The sequence below is a fragment of the Chrysochloris asiatica genome, unplaced genomic scaffold (assembly GCF_000296735.1).
Source record: "Chrysochloris asiatica unplaced genomic scaffold, ChrAsi1.0 scaffold00130, whole genome shotgun sequence".
Taxonomy (NCBI): Eukaryota; Metazoa; Chordata; class Mammalia; order Afrosoricida; family Chrysochloridae; genus Chrysochloris; species Chrysochloris asiatica.
In genome coordinates, this window is record NW_006408648.1 from 1,559,302 (window position 1) to 1,574,006 (window position 14,705).

The window sequence follows — 14,705 nt, forward strand, 5'->3', positions numbered from 1 at the left end:
TTTTTTTTAATCATTTGGACAGTGTCATAGACTTCTAATGATTGTAAACAGTTACGATAAATTCTGGTTATTTTGTAAATTCTATGAATCTATGAGTAACACATAACAGATTTGGAGTACTTATTAACTTTCTGCAGTTATTGTTGTTGTTAGGTACCATACAGTCAGTTCCAACTGATAGAGACACAATATACAACACAACTGTTGCTATGCTTGTGCCCACTGTTGCAACCACAGTGTCAATTCATCTTGTTGAGTATCTTCCTTTTTTCATTGATCCTCTACTTTATCAACAAGCATGATGTCCTTCTCCAGGGACTGGTGCCTCCTGATAACATGATCAAGGTACATGAGACAAAGTCTCATCCTTCTCCCTTCTAAGGAGCATGCTGACAGTACCTCTTCCAAGACAGGTTTGTTCTTGCTTTTAGCAGTCCAAGGTATAGCCAGTATTCTTTGTTAACACTATAATTCAAATGCATCAATTCTTATTTAGTCTTTTTTATGCATGGTCCAGCTTTTGCATGTATATGAGGTGATTGAAAATACAATGGCTTGGGTCAGCCACATCTTAGTCCTCTAAGTGACATCTTTGCTTTTTAACACTTTAAAGAAGTCTGCAAAAGACTTGCAAAAGCAAGTTTGCCCAATGTAATACATTCTTTGATTTCTTAACTATTGCTTCCATAGATGTTGATTGTGGATCCAAATAAAATGTAATTCATGACAACTTCAATGTTTCCTTTTATTGTGATGTTAATTACTGGTCCAGTTGTGAGGATTTTTGTTTTCTTTTCATTGAGTTGCAGTCCATACTGAAGTCTTTGTTTTCATCAGTGCTTCAAGTCCTTTTCATTTCCAGCAAGCAAGATTGTGTATCATCTGCGTATGACAGGTTGTTAGTGAGTCTTCCTCCAGTCCTGATACTGTGCTCTTCTGCATATGGTTTAGCTTCTGGGATTATTTGGTCATCATACAGATTAAGTTGTTGTTGGTTGTTAAGTGACATCGAGTCAGATTGAGTAAATATGGTGAAAAGAGACAACCGTGATATACACCTTTTCTGATTTTAAACCAAAAAGTGTAACCCCTTGTTCTGTTTGAGAATGACTATCTCTTTGTATATATATAGGCTTTGCATGAGCACTGGAATTCCTACTTATTCACAATGTTACTCAAAATTTATTATGTTCCACCTAGTTGAATGTCTTTGGATAGCTGATAAAACACAGGTAAATAACTTTCCGGTATTATCTGCTTTCAGCCAAGATCCATTTGACATCAGCAGTGATATCCCTTGTTCCACAACCTCTTCTGAATCTGGTTTGAATTCTGGTAGCTCCCTGTTGATGCACTGCTGTAACCATTTTTGAATTATCTTCAATAAAATTTTACTTGTATATGATATTAATTATATTGTTCAATAATTCTTCATTATGTTCATTCACATCTTTGAAATGGGCTCAGATATGGATCTCTTCCAGTCAGTTAGCCAGCTTCTCTGAATTTCTTGACATAGACAAGTAAGCACTTCAGCATTGCATCTGTTTGTTGAAACATCTCAGCTGGTTTTCTGTCAAGTCCTGGACTCTTGTTTTTTGCCAGTGCCCTCAGTGCAGCTTTGATATCTTTCAATAGCATCATTTCTTGATCATATACCTCCTGAGATGCTTGAACATCAACCAATTCTTTTTGGTACAATGACTGAGCATTCCTTTTATCTACTTTTGATGTTTCAGGTGTCATTCAATATGTTGAGTCCTTTGGTATTATGAGTTTTGACATGCATTTTTTTTTTTCTTCAGTTCTTCAGTTTGAGAAATGCCATGTGTGTTCTTCCCTTTAGGTATTCTAACTCCACATCCTTGCATATTTCATTGTAATACTTTACTTTGTCTTCTCAAGCAGCTTTTTAAAATATTCTCTTCAGTTCTTTTACTTCATCATTTCTTCCTTTCCTTGAGTTACTTTATGTTCAAGAACAAGTTTCAAAGTCTCTTCTGACATCTGTTTTGGTCATTTCTTCTTTTCTGTCTTTTTAATGACCTTTTGCTTTTTTGATATGTGGTCATCTTGATGCCACCCTGAAACTCATCTGGTCTTCAGTTATTTGTGTTCAGTTTATCAAATCTCTTCTTGAGGTGGTCTCCAGATGCAGTTGGAATATACTCAAGGCCATACTTTGAGTCTCATAGATAGATTTGTTTTCATTTTCTTCAACTTCAAATTCAATTTGCCTATGAGCATTTGATGGTCTATTCTGCAGTTGGCTCCTGGTCTTGTTCTGACTGTTGATATAGAGGTTCTTCATCTTCTTTCTCCACAGATACAGTAGATTTGATTGATTCCTATGTATTCTCTTAGGTGAGATTCACGTGTATAATCACTGTTTATGTTGTTGAAAGTGGCATTTGCAATGAATAAGTTGTTAGTCTTGCAAAATTCTATTATGCAACCTCTGGTATTGCTTCTATCATGAAGGCCACATTTTCCAACTTCTAGTCCTTTTTGCTCAATCCGTATGCTGAGCATATAATTCAAGAAGCTGGATTATATGAAGACTGTGGCATCAAGATTGGAGGAAGACTCATTAACAACCTGTGATTTCCTGATGATACTGCTTTGCTGAGAGCAAAGAGGGTGTAAAATACTTACTTATGAAGATCAAAGACCACAGCCGTCAGTGTGGGTTGCACTTCAATTTTAAGTAAACAAAAATCCTTACAATTGGACCAATAAATAACATCAAGCTAAAAAGAGAAAAGGTTGAAGTTATCAAGGACTTCATTTTGCTCGCATCAACCATCAACACTCATGGAAGCAGCAGTCAAGAAATCAAATGATGTATTGCATTAGGCAAATCTGCTGCACAAGACCTCTTTAAAGTGTTCAAGATTAAAGATGTCAGCTTGAGGACTAAGGTGCACCTGAAGCTTCATATGCATGTGAAATCTGAACAATGAATAAGGAAGACTGTAGAAGAATTGATGCATTTGAGCCATGGTGTTGGACGAGAATATTAAAAGTATCATGGACTATAAGAACAAACCAGTCTGTGTTGGAAGGAATACAGCCAGAATGCTCCTTAGAATCCAGGATAGCCAGACTTCATCTCTTATACCTCAGACATATTATCAAGAGGGACCTGTTCTTGGAGAAGGGCATCATGTTTGCTAAAGTGTAGGATCAGTGAAAAAGAGGAAGACCCCCAATGAGATGGATTGTAGCAGCAATGGGTTCAAGAGTAGCAATGATTGTGAGAATGGTGCAGGACTGGGCAGTGTTTCGTTCTGTTGTGCATAAGGTCACTATCAGTTCATACCGACTAGAGGGCACCTAACAACAGTCCTTTTTTGGAATCCTGATGTGGCACTATAGGATCAGAACTAGACTGCTAACCCCAAGGTTGGTAGTTCAAACCCACCAGCCATTCTGCAGAAACCCTATATAGGGTCACTACGAATCAGAACTGACTCCACTAAACTTAATAACAATGCCTAGGACATAAATCTTTATGCATTCCATTTCATTTTGATGACTTATAATTTTTCTAGATTCATACTTTATACAATCAATGTTCTGGTTATTAATGGCTATTTGTCCCACTTTCTTTTCATTTTAAGTCATGCCACATTAGCAGATGAAGTTCTTGAAAGCTTGGCTCCCTCCATATCATTAAGGTCTACTTTGTTTTGAGGTAGCAGCTCTCCCCAGTTGTATTCTGAGTGCCTTCCAACCTGAGGAGCTCATCTTCTGGCACTATATCAGGAAATGTACTGCTGTTGATAAGGTTTTCACTAGCCATTTTTTTTTTTTTTAAGTAGTTCGTCATGTCCGTCGTCATAGTTTGTCTTAGTGTGAAAGCTCTGCTGAAACCTAGTCACCCTGGTGGCCCTGCTGGTATTTGAAACAGTGATGACATAGCTCCCACCATCACAATGCAAAAACCTGACAGACATGTGGTGGCTTTCTGTAGTAACCCATACAGAAATTTGTTTTTTACTATTTGTTTTATTAAAAACATTTTCCTGTAATCTTATAGTTAGAATAAATTCTACTCATGTTTGTCAGTAGGAATTGACTCAACAACAACTAATACTTATTAGGATTTCGAGGACATGTTTTCGCTTTTTAAATAGTATATCATTCTTCTCATTGGTTCCATTTTCACCTTCAAATTAACACAATGTCAGTGATAAAATTACTTGAAGTGAGGTTCATTTACCTAAACATTTTCAGATCCTTATTCAACAGATTTCACAACAGAATGGGCTAATGGGCTTTTTGTGGGTTACTCCGGGATCCTGTTGTTGTTAAGTGCTAATGAGTTGGTTCCAACTCATAGAGACATGCTGTATAGTGTTTTCGAGACTGTAAATCTTTATAGGAGCAGAAAGCCTCGTCTTTTTCCTGGGGACTGGTTGGTGGGCTCAAACTGCCCTCATGGTTTATAGTCCAGTGCTTACCCTACAGAGCGACTGCACCCTCATCTGGGATCCTAAATACTCTTAATAATACCATGTTGAGTGAAAAAAATTTCTGTGTCTCATAAACTTACTTATTTTAAGATCTATTGATGTAAAATTCATTTCAAAATTGAAGACTAATTATCTTTTAAGTGTTGCTCCAGAAATTATATATTGGATATTTATTTTGTTCTTGATAATCTATATTAACTTGTTTCTTTATGTAGTTTTCCGTAACATTTAATGTCTTTACATTTATTATTAGATCTTAAATTTTTCTAAGCTTGTAGGATAAGCCTACTCAAATTAAGTTGTTGTATTTTATCTATTCTTCTATATACCAAGACAGTGACTAAGGGGCAAATAATTTTTTTTAATTATAATATAGTGATAAAAATTTTTTTTTGCTTTGGTATAATCTACCCAAAAAAGCTAAAGTAAATAATCCCCCCAGCAACAAAAACCTTTGCTTACTAATTACAGAAAATTTGAGCAAAGAAAAGCATTGCAGATATATGATGCTTTGTTAAACTGTATCAGTCACCATTGAACAGAAATGAAATTCCAGAGCTGACACTTACAAAAGAGAACACCCAGAAGTTCTATCTGCTATGACTCATTGCTGCTACCATGAAACTAAAATGTTTGTGTTTTTATTTTAGTGACATTGTACACCTCCTGTATTCTCCTGGGAGTATTTCTGAATAGCAGTGTACCTATATTTTTTGAGCTTTTTGTGGAAACTGTCTACCCAGTTCCAGAAGGAATTACTTGTGGAGTTGTCACTTTTTTAAGTAATATGTTCATGGGAGTGCTTCTATTTTTTCTCACATTTTATCATACAGGTAAGAAATTTGATATTTGATTTGCTATCTAAATGTGTTAGGAGAGAAGTTTGTGGCACTGATGCAGTTTGTATGGAGAATACTCATTAAGGTAAATTCCTTTACTTGAGCCTTCAAACACCAGTCAGAGAAAGTATCCCCAGTTGTGTCTATTAAAGTACCTTCTAGGATGATCTAGTGCCTCCTCACCTCTCAGAGTTTGTGATTCAATTAGGCTGAGCTGAGCCTAGCATCTGTAGTTCTGAAAGCCACCCAGGTGACTCTAATATGTAGTCAGAGTGGCGAACCACTGGTCAGTAGCTTTTTAAAAAAATTACTTAGCATTTACTGTTTTAAAATAGAGTGAAAATTATTGTCAGGTGTTTATATTAGTTTAAAATCTCAGCACAGAATGAGAGAAGATCACCCAAAGGCAGAGCAAAGTGTGTATTCTAAACTAAAGAGTGTTCTGTGGAGTAAACTTGGGGGCAGTGAATTTAGGTTAATGGGGAGGAAGAATTCAGAAAAGGTAGGGGAGAATGGTTGCACAACTTGAAGAATGTCATCAATGTCACCAACTGGTACATTTAGAAACTGTTGAATTGGTATATGTTTTACTTTGTATTCTCGGTGGGGAAAAAAAAGATATAATTTCTTTAAAATAAATAAATTTTTTTAACAGTGGATTTTTTTTTTTTTAATCTGCACTGTCCAGTACACATGTAGGTAGTGTAACTAAGGAGTTGGATCTAAATTTTTCTTTAATTTAAGTTGAAATAGCTGCATATGGCTAGTAGCTACCATATTGGACAGTGCAGCTATAGAGTGAGAAGATCAAGGTTAGAAACTGAGTGCCCTCTAAGAAGACAGAGATCTTTATGATCCTTAGGAATGGCTGGGATCTTGAGTACAGGTGGAGAGGAGTTAGCTGTGGATAAAAGAGGAGACACCCTTCAACTGAGATGGGGAAAATCTGGTCAGATGCAGATACATTTACTGGACAGATCATTGAGGGTCCCTGCTCAATGGCACCAACTTTCTACTTAGAAACCCTTCCTCTACTAAGAGTTTCTGGGAAGGCAGTAGAAGAGAGGTTTGAGAAGAGAAATTACGTTTAAAAATAAACTTTGAGGGGGTTCAGGAACAGCTACCAGGGACAGCTGGAAAGATTATTGATCACATTGAAGGCAGGTGCAGCTGGTGCTAATTGACGTCCATGGATTTGTAGTGAGCCCATTTGACATAGATGTTTAGTTTTCTCTTATATTCTCTCTTCTATAGTTTAAATTCTCTTAATACTTTAGTAAACGAGAGCATAAGTATCTAGTATTCTTTTTAACAATTTAAAATAAGGATTTACACTTAAGAGTTTTGAATGGAAATGATGAGGTAAAGTGCTGAACAGAAGATTTCAAAGGGAAGCTCAAGAAAGAAAAGTATTGAAATGTGCAAAGACTTAGGAGTTAGAAAAACCAAAAGAGAAGACCATGTTCTGTATTTCTCAAACTGAAAGAACTGAGGAAAAATTCAAGTCTCGAGTTACAATATTAAGAATTCTATGGGAAAAAGTGTTAAAGAACAAAGATGTCAGTTTTGAGGACTAAGGTGTACCTGGCTCAAACCATGGTATTTTCAGTTGCCTCATACACATTGATGCATTTGAATTATGGTGTTTGCAAGTAATATTGAAAATTACCTTGAACTGTGAGAAGACCAAACAAATCTGTCTTAGAAATACAGCCAGAATGCTTTGTAGAAGTGAGGATAGCAAGACTTTGTCTCACATGCTTTGGACATATTATCAGGAGGAACCAGTCCCTGGGAAAGGGCATCATGCTTAGTAGAGTAGAGGGTTAGCAAAAAGAGGAAGATCCTCAACAAGACAGATTGACACAGTAGTTGTACCAGCGGACTCAAACATAATAACAGCTGTGAGTAGAGTACAGGACTGGGCAGTGTTTCATTCTGTTGTTAATAGGTTTACTCTGAGTTGGAACTGACTCGATGGCACCTAACAACAACAACATGGTCAAAAAGTCGAATGATGCAGAAAGCATCAAAGAAGATGGAAGGGATATACAGAGCCACAGTTCCAGAAAGAATTGGTCAACATTCAGTCATTTCAGGAAGTAGTATATCATCAGTTCTTGACCATATTTAGGCAGAAGTCCAAGCTGCACTGAAGGCATTGGTAAAAACAAAGATCCAGAAATGGAGAGAATACCAATTGAAATGTTTCAATAAATGGATGCAATGCTAGAAGTACTTACATGTCTTTGCCAAAAAGTTAGGATAACAGCTAACTGGCCAGCTAATTGGGAGAGATCCATATGTGTACCCATTAAAAAGAAAAGGTATCCAATGGAATGCAAAAGTTTTAGAAAAATATCACATGCAAGAAAGATTTTTGCTGATGGTAATTAAAAAAAAAAACACACATTGTTGCAATAATGCATCAACAGGGAATGAGCAGAAATTCACACCTAATCTAGAAGAGAATGTGGAATGAGGGATGTTGTTGCTGATGTCAGATGGATCTTGGCTGAAAGCAGAGAATACCAGAAAGATGTTTACCTGTGTTATATTGACTACACAAAGGTATTCAACTGTGTGCATCATAATAAATTATGCATCACATTGCAAAAAATGATAATTTCAAAACAACAAGTGTTCATACAGCATTTGTATATAGTCCAAGAGACAGTTATTCAAATAAAACAAGGGATACTTCATGGTTTAAGGTCAAAAAAAGTATTTTCAGGGTTATATCCTGCCACCATACTTACTCATCTGTATGCTGAGCAAATAATCTGAGATACTGGACTATGTGCAGAAGCATGCAGCATCAAATTTGGAGGAAGACATTAACAGCCTTCAATATACAAATGATTGCTTGCTGGTCTTGTAGAAGGAACTGAAGCACTTACTGATGAAGATAAAAGCTTACAACGTCAGTATGGAATCCACCTCAGTGTAGAGAAAACACAAAACCTCACAACTGAGCCAATAAGCAACATCATGATAAATGGCAAAAAGATTGAAGTTGTCAAGGCTTTCATTTTACTTGGATTCACAATCAACTCCCATGAAAGCAGCAGTCAAGAAATCACATGTGTATTTTGGACAAATCTGCTGCCAGAGACCTCTTAAAAGTGTTAAAAAGTAGAAGATGTGATGAAGGATTTGGTGCAAGTAGGGGTTGGGTCAGTCTTTTCAATGTGATTGCAAATTTACATAGCATTAAAGGTCAAGGACGAGTTGTAGTCAGAAGTTTAAAACCTAGAGAATTGCTGTATTTATATCAGATTTAATCCACATTAGTTGTATCACAGTGGAAATTAAGAGGCTTACTGCCTCCCTTTTGCCTGGCAAAGCATCAAAGATGGCTGATGCCCTTTGGTATGAGAGAAAGAATTTTCCAACTGATGGGCACAGGTTTGCTAAGTGATCCATTCAGCCCAGCAGAGCTCTTGTTTTTCCTGCCTGCTAAAAATTGATTTGTGTCCTCCCAGTATTAAAGACAACAGTATATGCCAAATAATTTTATCCCCCAATAAATCTCTTGCATGTAGTCTCTGGTATAATGTTGTTAGGTGCCATCAGTCAGTACCGACTCATAGTGACTCTATGCACTACAAAACAAAACACTGCTCGGTCCTGGGCCAACCTCACAGTTTTTGCCACGCTTGAGCGCATTGATGCTGCCATATTACCAATCCATCAGGCTGGGTGTCTTTCTCTTTTTCTCTGACCCTCCACCCTACCAAACATGATATCCTTCTCCAGCGATTGGTCCCTCCTGACAATATGTCTGAAGTATGAGAGACGAAGTTTGGCCATCCTGGCCTCCGAGGAGCACTCTGGCTGCCCTTCTTCCAAAACAGATCTATTGGTTCTTTTGACAGCCCATGGCACTTTCAGTATTCTCTTCCAACACCATAACTCAAAAGCATCAATTCTTCTGTGGTCTTCCTTATTCACTGTCCAGCTTTTGCTTATAATATACACATATAAAGACAGGGAAGACATCAATAATGGTACTAACCTGTCTTAGTTGTCTAGTGCTGCCATAACAGGATTATCACAGATGGTTGGCTTTAATAAACATAAATTTATTTTCTCACAGTTTAGGAGGCTAGAAATATATTCTAATACTGTATTTCATAGTTTGTAACTTATTCTGAAGTTCATATTGTGTTTGTGTGTATTTAGTTATTTTCTAGAAGTTTTGCAGAAGGTTTTGGCTAAAAGCATTGAAGTCTTATATCACAGTCCTTTCATTGAAGGTACTGACCATGAATTCAAGGCCATATGAATGTAGTTCAAAAGATTCAGGGGGTAGCCAACATGGGAGGCATAGAGAAAAGGTTACCAGGAGGACAAAGGGTAGGTTCGATAAATGTGGATTCCTGAGAAGTTATTTAATATCTGAAAGGGAAAATAAGGCAATATGGTAGTAGTTAATAGTAGTAACTGTGATGCTATTGGATAAACACTGGACATCTAACCATACTAATTGCAAGGTCGGCAGTTCAAACCCACCAGCCATTCTCAGAAGTCCTATCCAGGGTTACTATGAGTTGGAATCAACTCGATGGCACAAGACAACAATATAGGAAGCAGCGCATTGAACTGAAATCATATCAGCTGGCTTTTCACCTGCAGTGAGAATGAAGACAATTCTGTTCTTATATTTTTGTTAAATCACCAAAGAATGTAGAAGATTAGTCCAGTGGGTGGCAGATGGATACAGATAAGTACCAGAAGGTGGTAAAAACCAAAAGCTGCATCACTGGAGAGAAAGAAGGGTGAGAGGGGAAGTATGCTAGCACTGCCTGGAAGAAATAGGAAGGTGAGCAGAGTCCTGATTCGTTCAATCCCAACAGACCATCACGATTTGGTAGAGAGCCCAGTTCACCCAGTAAAATACAGCCTCTGTCTGCACCATAAATTGGTAAGGAGAGTTCTCAAGTTACAGTGTGGTAGATGCTGGAGAGCCTGCAGAAGTATGAGAGGTGAATTGTAAAGGTCTGCTTTAAAATATGGCTTCCATTTCTTATAGTTTAGTGCAAAGGGAAGAAGGGTTAGAAAACTATGCTAACTTAAAAGATGAAAAGATTAAAAATAAGAAAATTTCATGCAGCAGGCTTGTTGATTCAACTACATCATGTGACATCAGGCCCAGATAGGACGGCAGTTGGCTTGTCGAAATTAGGAGCCGTTGCCTTCTTATTAGAACTGTGGTTGGTGTGAATGGTCTTCAGTAGGAAGATCTAGCAGTTCCCCTTTGACTGAGCCAAGTGAATTTCCTGAAAGGCAGATTTGGCTTTTCAGAAAGAGGCTGGTGAAAACCAGTCAACAAGCTATTAGGAGGCATTTTTAAAGGCTTTATCTGAACCAGGGTAGAGGGCATAATTTTAACAGCTCTGGTGAAATAAAAGGTCTGCTTTGGCAATATTTGGGAAATTCCTAAGTGTTAGGCGAAGAGGGACAAGTTTATTGTCGCTCCATGTGTTTTCTAGCTCCCCATTTTCTTCTTGTAGACCTCTTTGTCAAGTGCCACACTTTCTATTATACATTGCTTAAAATTCTATATTAAAATCAGAAAACTTACTTGCAATTCTTAGAGTATGTTATTGTGTAAATCTGACTGCTTTTTCCTTTTTTTTAAACTGCTTCTTTTTGCCTGTTAAAAAGATCATCAGAAATCCAGAGGTTATGTGGTTAATATAAAAGCAGAAAATGCCTGGGTTGTTATCTCAGGAATATCAGAATAAAGACAGGATCCCAGAGGTGACAGCCTTCTTGAGCGTTTAGGTTATATTCAATCCACAAAGAACCAGCTTTGCATAAAAATCCCATTGAAATATATGTCTTTGTTACATACTAGAGTATAGCATGTCTGACTTTTAAAATGTACAAATTTTAAGAGGTGGGAGGCTGTTTTTGTGAACATATTTCAGAGAAGAAGGAAAAATGGTATTTCAACACCTTTCTTTACTGGTTTTCTGATTTCCATTCCTGAGCATAAATTGCTCTTTTAGTCATATGAATTATGGATTAAAGTAAAGCAGCAGTGTGGAAATTCTTAGGATGATTTTTGAAGATTAAGGCAGTATTAGCATTCTATAGAAGTGCAAAGGTAAAATATAAACCTGTAATAGCAACCAAAAAAAAAGTACCAGGAAGTTGTTTCCCTCATTTGTTTGGTCTTTGTTGGCACTGCTAAATGGATAATTAAAGTAGAAAAGTCATCTAGACCCCTCCAACCTCTTTATGCCAAAGAGCTGCTCACTTCTGCACCCAAAGCCGTGGGTAAATAGCAGAGTGGTTGGGGTTGAGGGAGCTAAACAGATGCATATCTGAAGGGTCCCAGGAGCTTGAGGATTGTCCTGTTGAAGAGTCTGAATTCACGAGAGAACAGTTTTTAAGAAGCCTGTTCTTTTTATATATAAATATATACAAAAACCAAACAAAACCCACTGCTACTGACTTGATTCTGACTTAGAAGTGACTTATAGAACAGAGTAGAGCTGCTCTGTAGGCTTTCTGAGACTGTAAATCTTTAGAGGAGCTGACGGCCTCAGTTTTCTCCTTTGCAGCTACTGATAGGTTTGAACTGCCGACCTTGTGGTTAGCAGCCCAATGCTTATCCTACAGCTCCACCAGGGTTCCTTTTAAAATATATACATGGGATTTCAAAAAATATGTGGAAAAATTTCATGATCTTTTCATTCTATTATTCCACAAACTTTTAGATACCCGCTCATAGATATAATACATTTATCAATGCGACACTTTTCAGTTGTGCTATTTAATGCTATCAGTTGCATTAATTATGTCGTACAAGCACTGCCCATAATCTTTGCTACTTTCCACCACCATGAACACTCATTCACTATGAAGATGGATGTTCTTCATACTATTAAATCTAACAACAGGATTGTCAGTTTCGATGATCCCTGTAGGATTTCCAGTAATTGGTCTCATATATAACTAACTGCTTATGCTAGTAGGAAAAGAGAGAGAGAGAGACTAGAAAGAAATCAACCCAAAAAAAATCAAAAAGGTTTTTCTAGGGGTAAAACCTAGGATTGATTTTTATGTTTTACTTTCTTTTTCTGTATTTCTTAACCTGTTTTGCAGTGATTGCAACTAGCTATTTTTGCTGAGAATTAAGTATTTCCCTTCAAAAACATAAAAGTATTATCTCAAAATTTACTTGAGGTTTTCTTAGGTGTCTTTCTACCTCATTGGACTTCTAAGCAGGAACAAGAGTGATGGTGATAGAGAGCACTTAAAAAATAATTACCCACCTAACATTTAAAGGTGATTGATTTTTTTCCCTTTGACTAGATTTATTTTGTCACCAAAGTCAAGGTGGATTAAATTGATGAAATGTTACTAGCAACACTGATTAAAAATATTCCACATGAAAGCCCTGTAATATTTTCTATGCATCGCTTAGTCTCTAGATTGTCACTGTTTATTGAAAGCCAGTTTCCAGGCCTTCTAGGATGCATTTATTATAAGTTGCTTCTGAATGCTGAGTTGTCACTCCCTGTGTCCAGCTGGTGTTACATGAATGTTTAAAACTGCATGTTTTTGTCTTACAGAGTTGTCTTGGTTCAACTGGTGCCTTCCTGGGTCGTGTTTGCTCAGTCTTCTCCTCATTCTGTGCTTCAGGGAATCCTATGACAGACTCTATCTTGATGTGGTTGTCTCAGTTTAATAGCACAGACCTGAAGGGGATTAAAAAGAGATGAGATCAATACTGCGTACCGCACATTTGCTTGGAATTGCACATCCAACAGGAAACAAAAGAAAAGGAGAAGAGAGAGACTTCATTCAGAGGTTTTGTTAGGCCACAGAAGATCACATTAATTTAACTGCTACTAGGTAATATCGCGGGACTTAAGTGGTAATTAGTGATTTTTTAAACAATATATATATATACAAATGGCATAACTATGCCTGATTCTTAGGTTGGAAGTGTGATGTCTTATACATGAAACACTACCTAAACAATTCCCTCTACGTTTTGTGCCAGTACTAAACTACTGATTGATTCATTATAATTGTGCAAAGAAATAAAGGGTGTCTATGATAGGCAGATAACTCCTTTCCCAAATCACATATCAGAATAGGAAGAAATGCCACTAACTTCTAAAGAAATTTAAACCCTTATCAGATTTTATTATAAAATAGCCAAGAGGTATATCGATGATAGAAATTAGCCACATGTACACTACAGTTTTTCTAATAAAGCCATTTCTTATATGACTCCTTATTTGTAATCAGGTCAGAAACCTTTGTCCGTCTTTATTATGGTGATCATGTGCTTTCAGCTGACTTCAGAGGACACCCTGCATCTCCATCTCAAGTTACCCTTGTTTCTGTGAAAGACAGTGTTGTCTACTGTGCCCTTAAATAACCATAGTAAGAGAGACAAAATTTTCCATATACTCACACTAAATATTGTATGAAAAAAGTTAATTCCGTACCGACTTAGCACTTTCTTAAAAGTGAAATGACAAATCACACAGAAAATACTGAATTTTCAGTCTGCGTATATGGTGGCATGGGATGGCAAGTCCAGCACCAACTATTATCCACCAGGCTTAGATTTTATTAAGTGACCCTTGCTTGAAAATAACAGTCTGTAACATTGACACTTTCAGATCTGTTATGTGATGTCTGAATTATATTCTTGTATTTCAATTCAGGTTGTAAAATACTCGATTCTGTATGGAGTCAGTAAATTTGGGAAGACAGCATTTTGCTAGTACCTGTTTTCTTTCTGTGGATAATAGTTTTTTAAAAATAGCAGTTACTCAGATAGTTCTCAGACCTGTCTTTCACTATGATAAACTATGCTGTGGTGGGAATATTCTCATTCATGTAATCCCACTCACACAGAAAAGTATTTTTCAGAAAAGTCTAAAATGATGTGTTACCTTTATTGGTCTCGGCTTCCTCCAACCCCCTCTTCTTTTTTTCTTACTTGAAATTGTACTTTCATTGTCAGCTACATTTATATTTGCTATGTCTTTTTCTGGACAGATAGTGTGTAAGCCAACTTCTTCTCTCAGCCAGATTGGTTAAAGTACAGTTAAGGATAATTGGCCAGTACTTAATTCTGCTCATCTCTGAACACATGCACACACCATCACACACCCTTATACAAGGTCTTAAGTGCCCTTCCCTTTCCCTTTAGGCTCACTAAGTCCAAGAAGAGGACTGGCCATCTTCTTGGATCTTAAATGTGAAACTTGAAAAGCAAGAAAACCTTTTAATGTAACCGCCATCTTTAGTCACCTGTAAATCTTTGTAAACCTTTGTGACCATGATGTTCACTTAGCAACCTGAGCTAGGGAAGCTTGTTAAATAGCGGAAGCAAATCTCGGAGAGCTAG

General features: G+C 37.0%; 1 protein-coding gene across 1 annotated transcript in view; it reads left to right on the forward strand.

Moving 5' to 3' along the window:
• DIRC2 (disrupted in renal carcinoma 2) overlaps positions 1-13,580 on the forward strand; it is a 136,950-nt gene extending 123,370 nt beyond the window's left edge. The window contains exons 8-9 of the mRNA XM_006869357.1: positions 5,129-5,311; positions 12,907-13,580. Of these exons, the coding sequence (XP_006869419.1) occupies positions 5,129-5,311; positions 12,907-13,022 (299 nt within the window). The 3' untranslated portion in view covers positions 13,023-13,580. The remainder of the gene's footprint in view (positions 1-5,128; positions 5,312-12,906) is intronic.
• The last annotated feature ends 1,125 nt before the right edge of the window (positions 13,581-14,705 follow it).